Consider the following 20,332-nt stretch of genomic DNA (forward strand, 5'->3'; position numbering starts at 1 on the left):
TTGTGGACGTGGTGGTGGTGGACGTGGTGGTGTTGGTGGACGTGGTGGTGGTGGACATGGTGGTGGTGGTGGACATGGTGGTGGTGTTGGACATGGTGGTGGTGTTGGATGTGGTGGTGGTGGTGGTGGACGTGGTGGTGGGGGTGGATGTGGTGGTGGTGGACGTGTTGGTGGTGGTGGACGTGGTGGTGGAAGTGGTGGTGGTGGACGTGGTGGTGGACGTGGTGGTGGTAGACGTGGTGGTGATGGTGGATGTGGTGGTGGTGGTGGATGACTTGGGTAGGAGGGTGCTGACAGAATGCGGAATGAGAGGAGGATCTCGAAGGGGGCACATGGGAGAGCAGAAAGAGGGCAATATTAGAAACAAAAAACGGCAAGTAGATAGAGTACAAAAGAGATTTAAAGGGGTGGTCCCTTCTTATAGCACATATGAATGTTCCTTAGCACCCCGTTTTTAGTAAACAGGGGTGCCATGGGGAGATTGATTAATCATGCATGATGATCGCGTGCGATTAATTGATTAATCAAGCATGATGATCGCGTGCGGAAGCTGGTGTTACAACATTTAGTAATCTAAATGTCAACAAATTGGGTACAAGGCTACATCTCACGGGAGGTGAGGGAAGACCACTGCTTTTACTTTTCAAGCACTCGTGCTTGTGGCGGCATCCACCTTGCGGGAGCGAGCAGCGGTGCGGCCACGTTAATTACAAACAGTGCGCCTCTGCCTGCTCCGGCAAGGTGGTTGCCGCCACAAGCAGAGTGCGAGTGCTTGAAAGTGAAGACTGATTGCTGAAGGCCCTCTCCTAGAGCACTGCATGCGCGCTGCCTAGGCGAGACCTAAAAATTAGAAAGCACTGCTTTACTGACCTGTTTATCCCTGTGCATGGACCAGTTGAATGTTGAATGCGGCTGCTGCATACTTTATATTATGCTTCCCTTTTCTGTCAATAGTTACTCCGAAGCATGTACCGCGACATGCACAAAAGTGAGCCCGACTGCACAACTTGACAAATTAAATACACTTTAAGTGTATTCACGTTTCCTAAACAGGAAATGGAACTATGAATTTCTACACGCAACCTGACTGGAAACAAGGACGTCCTGACGTCATTCCGTAATCAACAAACATAAAGAAACTTTCCAATTCCCAATACATCTCCTAAACTTGCATGCCAAAATAAAACAACGTAAATAGGTAATACAAACTTAACTGCAAAAAATGTGAGTTAGTAGTAGTGAACGTGAATATGACGATAACTGCAATGTTTAGAACTCAAGCTCCCAAAATACACCACCAAATTCATGAAACTTTGGAAGTAGCACAATTATCCTGCCATGGTTGGCATGTGTTTATCTTCGTAATATAAAAAGCACAATAAATTCCTAAGTTGTATATAAACATAGCACAAACACTCTTGGTAGCAGCATGCTTGCTAAATAAACGAGCAAAGACGGGGTGGGGGTGGCGGGGGAAAGTAATGATCAGGGCAGGGGATGGCGGCTGGAGGTGGATACCAGCAACGTTGGAGGTCGGGATGGGGGAGAACAGTCTGAAAAAACATGCACTCGTTTGGAGTGCTACAGATTAAGTGAAAAAATAGAGGAAAGGGGCAGGACAGAGGATGGGGCATAATGTTCAGAACTGCTGTCCTTGGAGCTGGGGAGCCAGATTCAAATCTCGGCATGGGTTCACAAGCACACTTGAAATGCGTGCCAAAAAAGTTTAAATAAAATGCAAGATAAATGCATACAGCTAGGAAAAGTAAACCGTATAGAACCTTAGAAAAAGGGCTGTGCATTAAAAAAAAAGTGCCCCAACAACGGAAGGAAACAGTACTTTGGTGACAGGAAACTGATCAGAGAAGCACATGAGGAACTATGCTACAGCCAATAGAAATGGAGGAATAGTAAGTGACCAGCAAATGAACCAATGAAATGCGAGGGGGTGAGATGTAAGCCCTTTTAAGATTATATTGAATACAATAGGCGACACCTAAAAAGGGAATAATTACAAACCATTGCTTACATCTCCCGTGTGCTACATTCTTAGGCCGTTTATTCATGTAATGTGGCTGCAACATCACATTGCACATGGCATCCAAGCAGGCATTAGGATTTAGGAGCTAACGAAAGGTTTAGTATCAGCAGGTGTAAAAACCTAAAAAATTCCTCGGCTAAGGTATGGTGTTATAGATCTTGGGGCCGATTCACAAAACTAACTTAAGACAAAATCCTAAACTTACTACTTTTGGTATTCACAGAAGTTAGGATTTTGTCTTAAGTTTGTCTTAAGACAAACTTAAGACAGACTTAAGACAGTCTTAAGACAGACTTAAGACAGACCTAAGACAGTCTTAAGGGGGGCGTGGTTAACGCCTTACGAAGATGGCGGCTCTTCCCTGACGCTCCCGGGGTCGGGAGGACAACGCCGATTTTTTCTCTCGTAATTACGAGTACGAGGATGCCACAAAGTGAGGACAGGCTGTCTGAACATCCGGAGCACTGAATTTTGCAGTCGCTATGTCAGTAAGCTGCATTTAATCCTCTTTAATTCCCTCGGAGGCCCCGTTTTCGGAACGGCCGCCATTTTGTTTTTTCGCCTGAGGAGAATGTAAGCTGTTGACTTGAAGAAGCATGCTGCAAAATTGGTTTTTCTCCCTTTTGGCTATTATTCTGCTCAACTCTGGCTTTTGTTTTCATTTCTTCACCAACTTTGGACAATCTCAATGACATATTTCTGGGGAATACGAAAGGTGCGTAGTTTGTGCAGCGTCTTCTTCTTCGATTCAGCCGCCATTTTATGCACGCACTTCACGAGAGTGTTTTTCTGTACTGTTCTCCTCAGATAACACAGTTCTTCCTCATTCATGGCTGTTCTTGACGAGTGTTCTTGTCTCAGATATTGAAATGATTTTATGGAACTGCCTCATTTTTACGGATACGTCAATTCAATGACTATTTCTCTAACTCAGTTCAAACACGCGCTTCAATGAGGCTTTCTGATACTTGCTGGATCTGACAGTGATGTTAACCATTTAACTAGTGATACTCTCCTTCTGGGTCACGTCTCTGCCCCTCTCGCTCACCTGGACTGTTGGACTTGCCTCTTATGGGGAGAACGAAAGGCTCACTTGCTAAACACCCTGCGCCCAAGTATACCCTTGTCAAAAATTCAAAAGTTTTTACTGCCTTTCCCAAACTAGAGGATTCACTGTTATCCTCACAAGACCCCACGGAGAATATGGATCACTCTCCCTCGCCAGTACCTGCTGTGAAGTCTGTCACCAAACGTCTAAAGCACAACCCACCTTCTCCTCCTAAATCGACCTCGCCTATTTCTATGGAAACACTACTGGAAGAAATCAGGGCCCTTCGTCCCTTTATGGAGGAAACAAATAATAAACTACAAGTCCTCACTGACTCTTGGGCTCAACTTGATACACGAATTACTGCAGTGGAAAGTCACATGTCTTCCTTTACGGACACTAACACCAATGTCTCTCACCTTCAATCTCAAGTGTCTGCCCTTCAACGCCAAGTCGAGGACCTTGAAAACCGTAATAGGCGGAACAACCTGCGTATTTATGGTCTGGTGGAGGGATCAGAGGGATCGGACCCTCCTACTTTCTTTAAAACTTTCCTACCCAAGATTCTCCATATGCCAGAAGACACCGCTCTCAACATTCAGCGAGCCCATAGGTTAGGGCGTCTCCCATCGAGTGCATCTCCTTCACAGAGGCCGAGAGGTGTCATTTTGTACTTTTTGGAGTACACGGACTTGCTAAAGGTTTTGTCAGCGGCCAAATCCTCTCAACGAGTCACCTGGTCCGGTGCCACTTTGTTTTTCGCTCAAGATTATACCAAGTCCACAGCCAACAGACGTAAGGCCTTTCTTGATATGAGACCTACTCTTCGTGCCATGGGAGCACGTTATGGTCTTTTTCACCCCTGCCTCTTTAAGGTCACGTTTAATAACAAGACAACATCCTATGAAGATCCGCAGCAGTTGCAGAGTTTCATAAACTTTCACAGGACGGAGACCATGGAAGCTTCGGGACCCTCGTCGTCAAATGTTACTTGATGTTCTGATGATTTTTCTTATGGTTCTCTCATTCACTGTTTCTCTTTATCACCGTCCCTCATGTATTCTTTGGTGTTCTTTTTAGTTTGAATGGTCTTCTTAATTTAATTTGAGTTGGTACCTAATTGTTTTGCTCTGTTTTAACTCCCCTATTCCTCATCGCTTACTGTGCTAAATAGTTTTTAACGTTTTTGTTCTTTTGTTCCCTCTCGCATCCGTAGATATCCTATTTTATTGGCGTTTTCCCCCTCGTCCTCCGTCTGGTCAGCCTGGATGGGCTGTCTGTCTCGTGTGGCTTCTTCCCCTCCCCCTTGTTCTCTTGGATCTTCTTCATGTAAGTATGCCCTTTGTTCATATTCTACTTTTATGCTTTCTGTGCTGTTCTCTGTCATTGTTTCTCTTCTCCTCTTTTTCTTTTTCTTTTCTCCGATTCTTTTCTTCCCGCTTTCACCTCCCTCTTTCTACCCCCTTCTCCCCTTCTTTGGTCATTTGCAAATCCATATTCCTTGCTTCTGTTCCTTATCCCTTATCGAATTTCTTAATACCATTGTTTTTAATCTCTTCCTCTCTTATCTTCTTCTTTGTACATTTCTGAGTTCTCATTTCTCTACTCTTTCCAATCTCAACCCTATTTATCGCATTGTATGTTCATGGTTTTTTAATTCAATCTCATCCAGCCAAGTTCAGAGTTATCACATGGAATGTTAAAGGATTGAACAATCCCATTAAAAGACAACGAGTTCTTTCCCACTTAGCAAAGTTAAAATCTGATGTTGCTTTCCTTCAGGAAACCCACCTTCCTGAGGCTGAAGCATCTAAATTAAAAAGATGTTGGGTAGGTAATGTGTTTTCTTCTCCAGCTTTAGGTAAGAAAAATGGTGTTCTTATTCTTACTCATAAAAAGTTTAATGTATCGGTGATTTCTCAAGAAACTGATTCTGAAGGTCGTTGGTTAATTGTTAAATTACTTATTGACAAAATACCAGTGGTTTTCTTCAACGTTTATGCTCCAGTTTCAGTTGACAATGTTTTTTGGTTGCATATTTCTGATAAGTTGCTCTCCCTTACAGATGATTATATTGTTTTTGGGGGTGATTGTAATCAAGTTTGTGATCCCATTTTCGATAGGAATTCCCCAGTCAGATTTGTAAACAACAAAATGCACTCACAATTTGCTTCCACCATCCGTCAAAAGTCTTTAGTTGACATCTGGAGACTATGTCATCCTGAACTCCGTGAATATAGCTTTTTCTCCCCCCCGCACAAATCACAATCCCGTATTGACTACCTCTTTTTAAGTAAACCTCTAACGCAACACGTACTTCATTCAGAAATAGGCTCCATTTTAATTTCAGATCACGCCCCGGTTTCTGTTGATTTTGACCTTCTTCCTCACACCCCAGGTACTGGACGTTGGCGTTTTAATAATTCACTACTTGCAGATCCTAATTTTTCCAGCCAGTTCAGTTCTTTTTCGTCAGAATTTTTCACCATAAACACTACTCATGATTCCTCCCCTGCTATGATTTGGGATTCTTTTAAAGCAGCTGCCAGAGGCTTTATTATTAACTTTGTTTCTCGGAAGAAAAAAGTTTTTGAGAAACAATCGGCTCAATTGCTTGCCAAAATTAAAAAATTAGAATACGCCTACTACCACTCGTACTCTGAAGCTTCTTTGAAAGATCTTATCACTGCCAAAATTACCTTCAATAAAGCATCCACAGAAGCGGCTTCTTCTTATCTCCTGAAGTGTAGTGCTCGTTACTATGGAGGTCAGAATAAAATGGGGAAGCTACTGGCCAACTATCTAAAATCTCGGCGAGACAGAACTAGGATAGAGTCTCTGAAGAATTCCAATGGTGACACTCTTCTCAAGGATGAAGATATCTTAAATGAGTTTGTCTCCTTTTATAAAACTCTCTACACCCCTGAGGCCCAACCTCTTCAATCTGATCTTTCCTCCTACTTCCAATCCATCCCTTCTCCTCCCTCGCAACATATTGATTTTGATTCACTGCAGTCAGATATCACACTAGCAGAAATTTCTCATGCCGTATCGGTCTTGAGGCGAGGGAAAACCCCTGGTCCTGATGGTTTTACCATCGAATTTTATGAACACTTTTCGAAACTCCTCCTCCCACAACTTCTTCTTTTGTTTACTTCTTTTATCGCAAACGGATCATCTCAAGGTACCTTCCAAGATGCTATGATCTGCCTAATCCCCAAAGAAGGCAAGGATTCCTCTTTCTGTAAAAACTATCGCCCGATATCTTTAGTGAACACGGATTATAAAATTTTTGCTAAAATTCTTGCCTTACGTATTGACCCAATTTTACCTGAGCTTCTTGGTTCGGAGCAATCGGGCTTTGTAAAAGGTCGCTTATCCTCTGATAATTCTAGAGTCTTTTTTAACATTCTTAGCAAGGCCTCTTCCTTAGACTACCCGCTTGCTGCCATAGCTTTAGACGCCGAAAAGGCTTTTGATAGGATTGGCTGGGACTTTATGTTCCGCGCTCTTCAATGGATAGGGTTTCCCTCTAAGTTAATTTCCTTTATTTCTCTCTTATACTCTGGTCCTAAAGCGTCTATTTTTGCTAATGGTAAGGTCTCCGATTATTTTTCTCTTTCAAGAGGTGTACGGCAGGGTTGCCCCCTATCCCCTCTCCTATTTGTAGTGGCATTGGAGCCTTTCCTTACCAAAATCAGACAGGACTCCCTAATTACAGGATTCCATTTAGGTACCCACCAAGTCAAAATGTCTGTTTATGCAGACGATATACTGTTATACTGCTCCAATCCTGATACTTCTCTTCCTCCTTTCCTTTCCCAAGTAGATGCGTTTTCAAAACTCTCAGGATACCGCCTAAATCGTGATAAATGTGAAGTCTTGCCCCTCAATGTTTTGTGTCTTAAACACTATTTTGATCATACCGGTTTTTCCTGGCAATCCTCTAAATTAAAATATTTAGGATTATGGTTCTCCCCGTCTATTTCCGAAACTCTCAAACACAATTTTGATTACATTACTAAGAAGCTAAAGGACTCTATTACCAAGTGGCACCCTCTTTTTCTCTCTTGGTGGGGTAGGTTAGACTCCATTAAGATGATGCTTGCCCCCGTCATTTTATATTCTCTCTCAATGATTCCTGTACACATCCCAGATTATTACTTTAAGACATTAGACCGCACTTTACTAAAATTCCTCTGGAAAGGTAAACCCCCTCGGATAGCCTTATCTACTCTTAAAAAAGATAAATTAAATGGTGGGCTTAAGTTTCCTGACTTTAAATCTTATCACCACGCATTTTCCCTGAAACAAGCCTCTTCATGGCTTTCTTCGGACCTTCCTACCTATCCTCCAATTTGGCTTAACATCGAGAAGTTTTTTACTTCCCCCTTCGCCTTTTTGGAATCCCTTGCCTTCTCTGCGCACACTTCTTCTTTGCGTCACCCTGTTATCTCTCACACGCGAAAACTTTTAACTCCTCTCTTACCAGCCTCTTATCCCTCACGTGACTCACTTTCTCAACAACCTATTTGGCATAATAAGTTACTACGTATTAAAAATCGTGCTTTCTACTGGAAGATATGGCACTCCAAGGGCTTGAAATGGATCTCCCAACTCTTAATGGACGGTACACCTCTTCCCTTCTCAGTCCTCAAATCTGACTTTACCCTTCCTAATTCCTGTAAAAAGCAATATGACCTTCTGCTTCCCTCTCTTCACCAATATCTCTCATCGCTCCCACCTTCTCCAAACCTCCCCACAACTTGCTCTACTTTGTTTCCATTGATAAACGCTTCCCCTTCTGCATCTTCCCTCTACAATGGTCTCTTATCTCTGGCAACGCGGTGCAAAACAAGGACTGAGCTGGCATGGGAAAAAGATTTACTACATTCCTGGTCTGTCCCTTTGTGGGATAAGCTGTGGTTAAAGATTCATAAAACTTCGCGGGCGGCCAATACCACTCAGACTCTTTACTTTGTATACCACCGTGCATTATACTCACCCGCACAATTGGCTTCCTTTTCTTCCACCACTTCATCACACTGCTGGTCCTGCTCATGTTTAAAGGCTGACTTAAAACATATGCTATTTGATTGCCCTTACATTGCTAAATTCTGGCTCTTAGTTTGGTCTCAAATTAACAAGATATTTAACACTAAAGTTCCTTTTTCCCTTTCAAATATATTCCTTGGTTCCCTATCCCCCTCATGGCCTCATCCTTCAACACATTGTCAGTTAATAGATTTGTTAATTGCTATAGCCTTACATCTAATTACCCTGAATTGGAAACACGCGGATAAAGTCAATTACAGAGCCTGGTGGAACGCCATCTGTTTTAATCACAGACTTGACACCAACTATGTTACCCCTATTTCACTAGCAATTAAAAGGGATTTGTTATGGCTTCCTCTCACTACATATTTATCTGCTTCCCCCCCCCCAAATACTCCCATTACTGTTACTGTGAGAACATCGGATGATGTCCGCAAACCGCCTTGATTTAATTTCGTTGTCTTTTGTTTGAATAATTTATTATTGTTCTTGTATACTGTACTCCTCCCTTTACATCACTATATGCGTTTTAGAGTTTTACAATACATGCAATGTAATGCTTCATTTTACCTCTTTTGTTGCCCTTGATTGCTCTGAACTCTCCCCAACGAAATTCTTATTGCTCCCTTCCCCTCCCTCCCCCTCTTTTCTTTTTCTCTCTCCCTTCTTCTTTTCTAGGTCACCATGTTTATTGTACCCTTTATGCTTAATATCCTTTATTGTTCATAACATAAGTACTCATGTTCTCTGACCGGATTTTCATTGTGTATTATATTTTCTTGCTGGTCTCAATAAACTTAAACTTAAAAAAAAAAAAAAAAAAAAAAAGACAGTCTTAAGACAGACTTAAGGTAAATTTAAGACAGACTTAAGACATACTTAAGACAAAATCCTAACTTAAGTCTGTCTTAAGTCTGTCTTAAGTTTGTCTTAAGTCTGTCTTAAGACTGTCTTAAGTCTGTCTTAAGTTTGTCTTAAGACAAACTTAAGACAAAATCCTAACTTCTGTGAATACCAAAAGTAGTAAGTTTAGGATTTTGTCTTAAGTTAGTTCTGTGAATCGGGCCCCAGGTTCTTACCCTTTCTGCCCATGTGAAATGTTTACACATCTATGAACTCCATGAGGTAGACTTTTTTTTATTTTATTGTTTTTTATTAGCATTTTGTAAGAACATACAGTGTTAACAGGGAATTAACATACAGGGCGTGGTACCACAACATCCTTCGTCCAGTATCTATAGCTTAACAATGTTGCCGTAAATCACATATTCATAGTGTAGCTGTTAATCATAGTCATACAACTTGGTACATGTGTAAAAACCATGAGGTAAGCTTTGAACTGGAAAATGTCCCATCAATGAGGTGCTAATACAGAAGGTGCCAATGGGGCACAATGGCTGTCTGTGCCCTTTCTTGTGCCCACAGGGCTCTTTGCATGAGAGTAGGGATTGCAGACACTTGTGAGGTGCTATTTCTGTGTGGATCATTCTAACACACATTTTATGCGTGCCCATTCCTAAGAGGATGTTACCTCGTGCATGAGGCATGACTCCATAAAAAGGAGGGAACACCTGCGCCTCTGCTCCCATGCCAAAGATGTTCAGCAGAGGAGAAGCACGAATTGTGTGCCATATACAGCACCTTGTGTCAAAAGAGAGAAATTGAATGTTAAAAGCTTACAAAAAGAACAATAAAATAATCAAAACATAGCACGGATAATTAAAAATACATGATTTGTAACTGATCCACCATTGTTGCAGCCTGCCATTCTTGTGTTAGTTGGATAGGTTAAGTACAGTAGCCCTTCGGTGTTTCTATTTTGATTTTTTTTACCAAAGCATGCAAAACATAATTTCCCTTTTCACCTTTCAGCAAATTTAACTTTCTCCAAGAAGTTGGAAATGTACCCGACATCAAGACGTCGGAGAAGTGTACTCTGGTTGTGAGCTTGAACCGCCCGGATGCAATTGAGGGAAAAACTTTCAAAGAATGGACGAAAAGGGTAATGCATTTACCAGCAACTCATGAGTGTGCCTGATGTGTAAAACCGTTGTGGGGGAATATATTTTCTAAAGTACGGGTTCCATTTTGGACATCTGCGTTAAACCAGACTGCAGAAACTCAGCGGTGCAAATTAAGGCCCAGATTTACTAAACTTTGTGGTGAGTACTTAATACTCGTGCAACACAAAATGGGTGCTGTGCAACAAATAGTGGCACAAATGACAATCTCAATCAACTTTTATGATCAACTTTCTTGTTCCAAAAGTTGACAAAAGTGCAGTACTATATAACATGAACCCGCTGGTAATCTATGCAATGTGGATGTAATGGGGTGGGAACAGGGCAATAACTCTTGGAAATCCAGGCAAATCCATAATCAAGTAAAGTCATGCAAAGTAGCACAAACACACTAAAGTCAAGCCAAGTAGCACAACCCATGGTTGTATAGATTCTTAGTGCCAAATATTCCCCCTTTCCCTTGGTACACTGGATCAAAGCAAACAGGCATGTGGTTTTATGTCAATTCTAGAGGCTCACTGTTGGAATAGCTGCAGTGATCAATGTCAAAGTCTCACTAAATCCCACATTGGTGTGCATCAAAAAGTTCTGTTTGGAGAGCTACCACTGCTTGAACAGGTGATGCTGAAGGAGGGATTGGTAGATTTGTACATAGGGTTCCTTAGCAGGCACTAAAATATTGTACATCTGTTATATATTTTGAGGGTGTGTGTTGGGGGGCAGGCATTAAGTATTATGTTGCCATAGGAGTCTTGTAGGTTGTGAGAGAAACCAGTAAGAATGCAATTTCAGAATCCAGTGCCTCACTGTAAAGATGGACATAAGAGCAAGTTACACAAATGTTCTACCAGTCCATCTGCCCAGGCTAAACGCAACTTGTCCAATATATTAGTCAGCCAGGTCCAGAGGAGGCCATGGCACAAGAGAAATGAAAACTCCAAACCATGGACCTCACAACCATGATGCACCAATCGCAATTAGTAAGCATCACACCATGAACAAGATCTTCCAAAGGGGAAACTTTAATGATCCGTCCACTGCTTTGCATCTTCAAAATATCATCTGTTCAGAAATTACATTTTTAACACAAACATTAGTGCATTGCTGAGAGATGTGTACCCCCCCAATGCAAGGGCGCTGGAGAACTCATACAATAATGGAACAGGTGGTGCAGGTTAGTAGTGCCTGTTCCTGACATTACATGTTAATGCTAGTGCGCTCTTCCCCAAAACCAGAAAAGGCACAAAACAAATCATGGGGCAGACAATTAACCTTGCTGCCTATCTCTGTCAGTCTTGTCTGCAATCAGTGGGTGGTCCATGCATGCCTACTCCTTTCAGCTGCTGTGCATTTACAATTGTGCTCAGAGCTGGTAAGTTCAATGTATGCCAGGGGGCTTCTTGACACTAACCTATCCGAACTGTTGAGAATTAAATTGATTTCCCAGCTTTTCTAAATGTGAGGTGTCTCTGTGGAGCGTGGGAAAGTGTGTAGAGATGGGCTCTAATAGTGTATGCTATAAGAGTTTTCATGTAATTTAAAAGGCCATACTACCACCAAATACTCTGCCTGCCGACCCAGACTGCTGCCTCCTCTTACTGTTGTCACATTCACACCATTGCTTCCTTTAGATACTGCCATCCTTGCAAACTGTAGAAGGTTTACATTATTCACTGTTGGTCACATTTACTTAAATTAATGTAAGCGGTATACACCATGTCCACGTGGAATTACATTTTTGTTTTACATTTCTTAATAGTGCTTTATTCACTTTTAGCAGAAGGAAAGGCTGCGATGACCAATACAAGATTTTAAATTGTGACCTATCTCAGGATATATTATCTAGCTCATTAGGAAAATTCTCTTGCAACAGAGATCTGTATGTAAAAAGCTCGCCATAAGATTGAATAATCACCAGTTATTTTAGAGGGTTAATGTTCCTGGGGCAGAACCAGTGCTAAATATTTAGCCTAGCTGGGTACAGTATGTTTAAAAATGTTCCTGAGGCCATTTTGTAATTTGCAAGTCACAAATTCCTATCATAAGACACCACTCAGTTGGTTATTCTGTCCCTGGTGTGACTTGCAAAAAGTAAGTAGGAACATGCAAAATTCTCATAATTTGCTTTAGGTATGTTATGCATAATTTCGTAAAACGTATACAAAATACAAATCCGTCATTTAGTGCTATATTTTAGTGTGAAGTGCGTTCTCAGCATAATTAAGTGACCTGGTGTAATGGCTTAATTGAGGGGTTTTTGTGTAACAAACAAAACAAGCAGTTCCTAAAATTACACCGGCATAATTGAAACTTTGCCCAGGCCTACCTGTAACCAGACCAGCATACGTTTGATTCTTGGTGGATGTAACTGGAGTTTCATTCCACTGAACCATTATATTGGGTATTAATTTAAACATTCTCTAACTCCCAAAAATAATTTACTTTGCCTTTTGGGCAGAATGAAAGGTAATTTAATATGATTTCAAAGTAGTACCTGCATGCACATTCCATTGCATGAAGGAATCACATTTAAATGCACTGAATAAGTAAGTATTTTCCATGCTTTTACTGAAATTCAAGTTGCACCGTATCTGGCAATGCTGCTGTCTCTCCTTGGTCATCTTTCATCAGCAGCCTAATTTCCTTCAGAAAGCCTTTGTTTTTATAGGGCATCTTGTCAGTAGGTTTTTCTTTGTTTCCATAGATGGCTCTCTTAGTTTGGATCTAAGGTATGGCAGCGCGACCAGCTGTGCGGACTTCACACACCTACTGGAATACTCCTCCTGAAAATAGACAGTACTAATTGTCCATCGACCTGCTCAGCAGTTGCCTGCCCAGAAGTTGCCTGCCCAGACCTTATTCCTTTTAAGTAATCACTGCTGTGTCTCAGACAACCGCTGTCTGAACCTGCAAGGGGCAGAGGGCTTTGAAAAGAGCTGAAATCTGGGGAAGGCAGCAGGGTTTGGGGAGGGTGCCCATGGACGCCATTTAGGCGTCGCCAGGGGTCGCTACTGCGACCCCTGGCATGCCCCTTGTGACCCCTGGCACTGCCTTTGGGACCGCTAGCATCCGCAGTGGCAGGAACAGAAGCAGCCCATCCTTATGGACGTCCTTGGGAGCTTCAATGACATCTCTTTGTTTTGTAAACTTGTTATTATACTTATAGTGAATAATATTACATTATTCACTATTAGTTTAGTAAACATGGAGTACAAATAGCTGGAGTATGATTTTCCCTGGCAGCTGAGATAAGGAAAAAATGCTTTTAAATGTATGTATGTTGTGTGCGTGCTTGCAGTTTTGAGAGCGTTGATGTAAGAGAAAGTGTGTGTATGTGTGTGCGTGTGTAGGCAGAGTGTGTGTATGTGTTAGTGTGTATATGTGAATGTGTGTGTATGTGTAAACATATGTATGTGTGTGTGAAGGAAAGTAAAGGTCAAGGGACATGTGAAGTCACTTCCGCTACTCCTGGCATTTTGGTGAATTGACGTCATGAGGGTGCCTGCTTCTGCAATTAAATTTCGACTGGTGGCGTTGTGACTTCTTTATCCGTTATTGTTTTCCTATCAGTAGGATGTGGTCCCCAATCCATCAGCGTATCTATGTTAGAATAAACTGGCCTCGCATTGAAAAGAGGCATCTGTGTGTCTCCCTAAAAAAGCATACTCTCTGTTTGTGCTTGTGGCCACCACCTGCACACTTCCAGAAAACCCTTGGGCACAGGAGAACGTAGGCTGCTGAAGCAGCTTACAGCAAATATTTCCCCATTGCTCTATTTTTATACTTGGTCAGGTGGATCAGATCCTCAGACATACCCTCTATGTCTTTATTGTTTTTTACATGTTCAACAGTAAGTGACTTTGTTTAATAATTATGCATAATTCTCATATGAAGACACATTTAAAAAGTCTTCCTCATTGGTATTGGAGGTACCCTTGCAGTTCTTGTCAGGTAAACAAACCATTTACTTTCATACACAGTTAGCCAACCTAATTGGACAATAAAGTAGTTTATTTCTATAAATCAGCAATTAACCAGCGATCTTCCCCGACCCTGTTTTTAGGTCTCGCTGAGACAGCGAAAGCTGTCTCTTTGAGACATTTTGTAGTGGGTTTTTGAAAGTGCTTCCCCTGGCATAGAGCTACAGTGCACGAGGCGTGCACGCGCGCAAAGCAGCCATATGGCTTTACTTCGCTCTCCCTCGTAGCCCCTCTCCGCCCCCTTCCCTGCTGCTATTTCACACCAGCTTATCTCTACTCGCGCTTCTCTTCCCCACCCCCCCACCATCGCGTCTCGCGCGTTCAATGCCTGTTCATTATCCCCCACCATCGCGTTTTGAGCGGCCAATGCTTGTTAAAATGTTTGCTTGTTAAAATGTTTACTTTTCCTCGCTGCTGCTCACTTAGACACTCACATGCGTGCGTTTATGTGTCCTTTGTTTCCTCCGCTAAGTGTGCCTGTGTTTCCTCCTCTGATCTGCGAGTGGCGCGCGGTTGTTTCCTCGGGAGAGTTTGCCTTAGTTTCTCCCGGGTGAGTGCTTCACACCCTGATGCCAGCATGTTTATGCTTTTGGACCATTGCTGGCCGTTTTTATTCCCCTTCGGTTTCATTATAAGCCCTCCCTCCACTCTTCAAGTGCACACAGCCCCTGCAGCAGCCAGCAGTCAGTTTTTAGGTCTCGCCTGAGACAGCGCTTTAGCGCTGCTCTGGCGAGACTTATAGTAAGCGAGTTTTGGAAGTGCAAACAGTGGCTTTTCAGGCCTCCAAATACAGTGCATGTGCGTCGGCCGGGCGCGCGCACCATTTGGAGGCCTGAAAGCACTGGTTTGCTTTCACTTTCGGGGGCCGCACGGCAGTAAAGATCGGCAGTAAAGATTCCAATCTCTTAATTCCCTGCATCAGTGAGTTCCGAGGACTGCAGAGGAGATGCAAGTCTTTGTGACACATAGCAGCGGTGATGCATTGGTTCTGTTTAAGCCAGACTTTTCTCTTTCTGTACACAGGTGAATAACGTACAGACAGAACCCCCTCCCCCTTTCACACCACCAGATTCTCAAAGTGCAGCGCACTACCTGTATCTCGCTGTGATTGGGCTCTGCTCAGCAGTGGATGGGGTGCCCCCACCCCCATCTCCCGCCCCCCCCTCCTTAATCCGCAAGCCTCTGACCCCAACTCTCACCAGAGCCCCTCCGCTTCTGGTCCATGTACTTGTTGTTGAAAAACATGTAATGTGCGCTGCCCACCGACACACACAGCGTGTGAAAAGAAAGAAACATGCAGAGACGACAGACCCGCTCTGTTACAAATACACACGTTTATTATACGCACACAGCCATTGTGCCTCACGCACGTTCGTACCCACGTGGCCTCTCCCCACACTCCCGTCGACACAGACAGCGCCTCACAGAGCAGCACACCGCACAAAACGGTCCCAAGCCAGGGAAGCGCTAAACGGAAACAACTATGTATATGACATATACCTATACAATGTGTTCATGCAGCCGTATAAACATACAGACATCTATTTTATGGACAAACTAGCTGCATAGATAGCTACTTATGTATGGAAATAGACCAACCAACCAAGAAAGAGAAAGGCGCATCCACCGACCCTACAGCCGACTCTTCCAGAGGCGGCCGCCCAGACGACAGGCACACAGGACCGACAGGCAGGCAGGCAGATAGACAGAGAGATAAAGTATGACTGTGCCAGCGCGGGCACACCACTCGCAGGATGCTGTTTATGTAATTTATATTGCGCTTGTCTCCCTGTGCGTTTTTGCCGCCCCACCACCCCTCCCAGATCGCTGTTTTTTTTACATTCAGCACGTGCACATCACTCACGAGACGCTGGGAATGTGCACGTCTGATTTGAGTTTGCTGTTATTATGGGGACGAGATGGAGGCTTGGCGCTAGGGCTGCTCCGGTGCTATCGCTGCTCCTATGTCTCCCTTCACCAACAGAGGTATCCTTTTCCCTCCATACCCTCTCTCTGAGGGCACTGCTGCTGAGCACACATCGGGAGCAGGGCTGGCGTCCCTCCCGGCCTTGCCCAGCAGCATCTAGCTACCAACGGCCGCCTTGGGCGCCTCCCCCGCACACAGTCCATGGTGCTCAAGTACACCCCTGGTAAGAAACATACACGGGCTTCCTTTCTCCTAAGGCTCAGTGTCTTGCCGTGAACGTACAGAGCAGAGTCCCTGCTCTGATTAGTGTTTCTTGTTCTGTGGTGGCGCCGCATTGTTCAGCCTCCACATCGAGCCCCTTAAGACCTTAGCCATGAATAACAGCCTCAAAGTTCACCAGCACCACGCACGCTAAGGGTTTTGATTTACGTTTTCTATTGTACTTGTTTTTTATGCTCTTTTGTTTATCGGAACTGCTGAGCCGACTTTGAGCCTAGCCCTTTTTGGGGGGTTTGCTTTGAGGCGGTTGCAGCTAATAGCAGATGGGATGGCCTGCAGACATCTGCGTTTAGTTTGTTGGCAATGCCTTTTCCATGGCTGACCCGTACACGACAATATGCGCACCTTTAAACATTCAAGTCAGCGGTGTAGCTGCTAAAGGGGGCATGGTGCTGTGCCCTTAATGTGAGGAACGACTGCTGCCCGGGCTCTGCGACTAGTTTACTTTTATACGTTGAACACTGTTGGAGCTGCCCAATGCCGGTAGATTACTGAGGGGTGTGCATCTATACTATTTCAATTACCATGCTTATATTAAGTTCTCTTCGTGTGACTGTCAGTGAGGGAGCGTGTGCGTCCTATCCACATACATTTCTTGATGTAATATTGTAGTCGAGTAGCGTGTTGTAACACAACACATTAGGGATGGTGAAGTTATGCGTACTGTTATAGTAGTATGTGATTATTATAAGTTTGTGTGACGTTACTGTGCGCTATGTATTGGCACTCACTAGTTTAAGCTAAACTTTTACCTTTTACAATGTAATGCAGTAGTGTTGCTCCAAGTAGGGAGTATGCATACAGTGTTTTTGGTTGAGCCTAGAGTCAGATTTTCCCTGACACGTCATATAAACTTGTGGGCATCAGGGGCGTTCTTGAGTTGTGTGTAACACCCCACCCCTGTATCGCAACCCCCTCATTCTTTCAGCTACGTGCATTCAAGCCTAGTGTCTGGTGTCACCATTAACCACTCTCCACAGCATGAAGGCCCAGATACACTCCTGCCATTCAGGAAAGCCTGACTCATGGCTGCTTGCCCCAGCCCTGACGGCTTGTCGGACGTGATAGGCTGGCAAGAAATCTCTCTACCGCATGCCAGCCAAGCTCAAACATTTTAAAAGCGCTTGGGGAAGGCGTGCACCAAGAGAGGTGGTGCGTGCTTACTTCCCACTCCTACGTTATACCAATGTGACTCCTCAAATCTCTGTTACCAGCTCTGATGACTCTGACTTTTATCCTTCTGAGGTCGAGCAGTGAAAACCATTGAATTAATCAATTGCATCACTTATTGAAGGCTCGAAAGAACTCACAAAGCGTACCCCTGGCTCCACCTCTTAACAAACTTCGACCCTGGGTGGGCAGCTCGCTATCTCCCGGCATGGATTAAAAAAGTTTCGGTCTGCTGCAGAAGCTGGGCGTTGAGTTCCCGTCGGCTTCACCTCCTCTCTCTTTGAATTGTTCCTGGCCAGTTGTGGCAGACTGCCAAAGATGTGACTTAAATGTTCCACTCTGCCTTAACTTACTGACAGTACACAATAGATTGAATATTAGCCTTGGCCCAGTTACAGGTGTATTCTTCAGTTCATTTTCTACCAGGTCTCACACAACACACAGGGAATCTTCAGTAAGCATAAGTGTGTCGATATGAAGTATCTTTCAGACCTTTATAACTGATGCATGATGTCTGATGCTTGTGGATGTCTGATTCTTGTGGATGTTTGATTCCTGATGTCTGATGCTTGTGGATGTCTGATGCTTGTGGCTGTCTGATGCCTGATGTCTGATGCCTGTGGATGTCTGACACATGATGTCTGACACCTGATGTCTGACACCTGATGTCTGACGCATGATGTCTGATGCATGATGTCTGATGCCTGATGTCTGATGTCTGATGTCTGATGTCTGATGTCTGATGCCTGATGTCTGATGCCTGATGTCTGATGCCTGATGTCTGATGCTTGTGGATGTCTCATGCATGATGTCTGATGCCTGATGCATGATGCCTGATGCCTGATGCTTGTGGATGTCTGATGCTTGTGGATGTCTGATGCCTGATGTCTGATGCCTGATGTCTAATGTCTGATGCTTGTAGATGTCTGATACTTGTGGATGTCTGATGCCTGATGTCTGATGCCTGATGTCTTATGCCTGATGTCTGATGCTTGTGGATGTCTGATGCTTGTGGATGTCTGATGCCTGATGTTTGATGCTTGTGGATGTCTGATGCCTGATGACTGATGTCTGATGCTTGTGGATGCCTGATGTCTCATGACTGATGTCTGATGCTTGTGGATGTCTTATGCCTGATGTCTGATGCTTGTGGATGTCTGATGCCTGATGTTTGATGCTTGTGGATGTCTGATGCCTGATGACTGATGCCTGATGCTTGTGGATGTCTGATTCCTGATGCCTGATGCCTGATGCTTGTGGATGTCTGATGCCTGATGACTGATGTCTGATGCTTGTGGATGTCTGATGCCTGATGTCTCATGACTGATGTCTGATGCTTGTGGATGTCTTATGCCTGATTTCTGATGCTTGTGGATGTCTGATGCCTGATGCTTGTGAATAAATTAAAGGCATTGTCATTTACAATACCAATAGCTCCAAATCTCGCAGGTGCGAGACCTATTGCATTGCAAATGCTTGTTATTTTAGCCCGTTGATGCGCCTTCCACACAAACGCAGAACCTCCCTGTTTGCAGCGAGGCCTCGACACATGCTGCGTGGCTTTGGCATCCTGCTCTATTTTTAATAACAGCTTCCACTACGTGCTCAGGGAATTCTGGCTTTACAAATACGGTAACGTTGACAGCTGTCTTGTAGAATACATGACGCGTAAATAGAAATGTGTGTATTGCAACATGCTAACGATTGGTAGGTTCTTATCAGCATCGCCAGAGACTGGCATCGACGTTTAAAGGAAAGTGTTTGTCTCTGTGTGTGCTGGCTTGAGATAAACCATGCCCACCACAGCGTGAATTTTTTTGAATGGTGCACACTTCTTTAAAAATGTCAGCCGCATACCTCTGTGTAGTCTCCCACTCTCTCTTTTGTGTGCAAAATGTCTTTCCCGTTAATTTAAACTTGCCATCTGTGGCCCCTTGTCTTTGCGTAAGAGATTTTTACGCTCCTTGATTGTAATAGAACAGTCGCAATATTTTAGAGCTTTGATTTCAAAGTAAGGCTGAAATATTATTTGCTTCTCGTAATTTGTTACTTAGATCTCATTATTTAATTCCACAACTGCAAATGGCACAGATAGAAACGGTCACGCTAAGGATAGATAAAGCAGAACACACCATAGAACCCCCTGACCTCCATCTTACGGTTTTTCGTTTTCTCAGCTGCATAACTCAAGACTCTTTCAGTGTTATTAGTGATGAGTCATAATAAAGCTGTGCAATTATTTTTTTTAAAATAGTGCTTGCGTTCGTCTTTAGCTCCTAATGACTTACTGCAGGGTAGGTGTGCGTTCAAACATTCGAGGAAGAAACTAACAATGTCCCTTTTAGTGTAGCCATGTAAATTACCTGTCATCGATCTTGGAGGGACAAGCGGCAGGAAACTGGGCAAATGTGGATATATATTATACGCACAAATGAAGAAACATAGGGGCATATTATCAAGAAACGGCGTTAAAATTATCGCCGCTTTAGCGGCAGAGAACTGCTGCTAAAGCGGCGATAATGGGCTTGATAATATGCCCTTGAGAATTCCCATAGAAGCCCAAGTTCTGGTGTGAACATGGGCTTCTATTGGAAATCTCTGTGGCATATTATCAAGCCCATTATCGCCGCTTTAGCAGCAGTCTTCTGCCGCTAAAGCGGCGATACTTTTAACGCCGTGCATGATAATATGCCCCTAAATTGTTCAATTTTACACCATACGCATATTGCATTGTGACCATGTTTTGCTATCAAGCAATGCTGCACCTGTTTGTTTAGCATTTTACATAATCCAAATTTGGAATCAACTGTT

General features: G+C 43.5%; 1 protein-coding gene across 1 annotated transcript in view; it reads left to right on the forward strand.

Moving 5' to 3' along the window:
• The window catches only part of LOC146833855 (uncharacterized), a 195,308-nt gene extending 185,126 nt beyond the window's left edge, over positions 1 to 10,182 (forward strand). Inside the window, exon 5 of the mRNA XM_085599921.1 lies at positions 10,017 to 10,182. Within this exon, the coding sequence (XP_085456047.1) occupies positions 10,017 to 10,182 (166 nt within the window). The remainder of the gene's footprint in view (positions 1 to 10,016) is intronic.
• The last annotated feature ends 10,150 nt before the right edge of the window (positions 10,183 to 20,332 follow it).

The sequence above is a fragment of the Triturus cristatus genome, chromosome 4_2 (genome assembly GCF_964204655.1).
Source record: "Triturus cristatus chromosome 4_2, aTriCri1.1, whole genome shotgun sequence".
Lineage (NCBI taxonomy): Eukaryota > Metazoa > Chordata > Amphibia > Caudata > Salamandridae > Triturus > Triturus cristatus.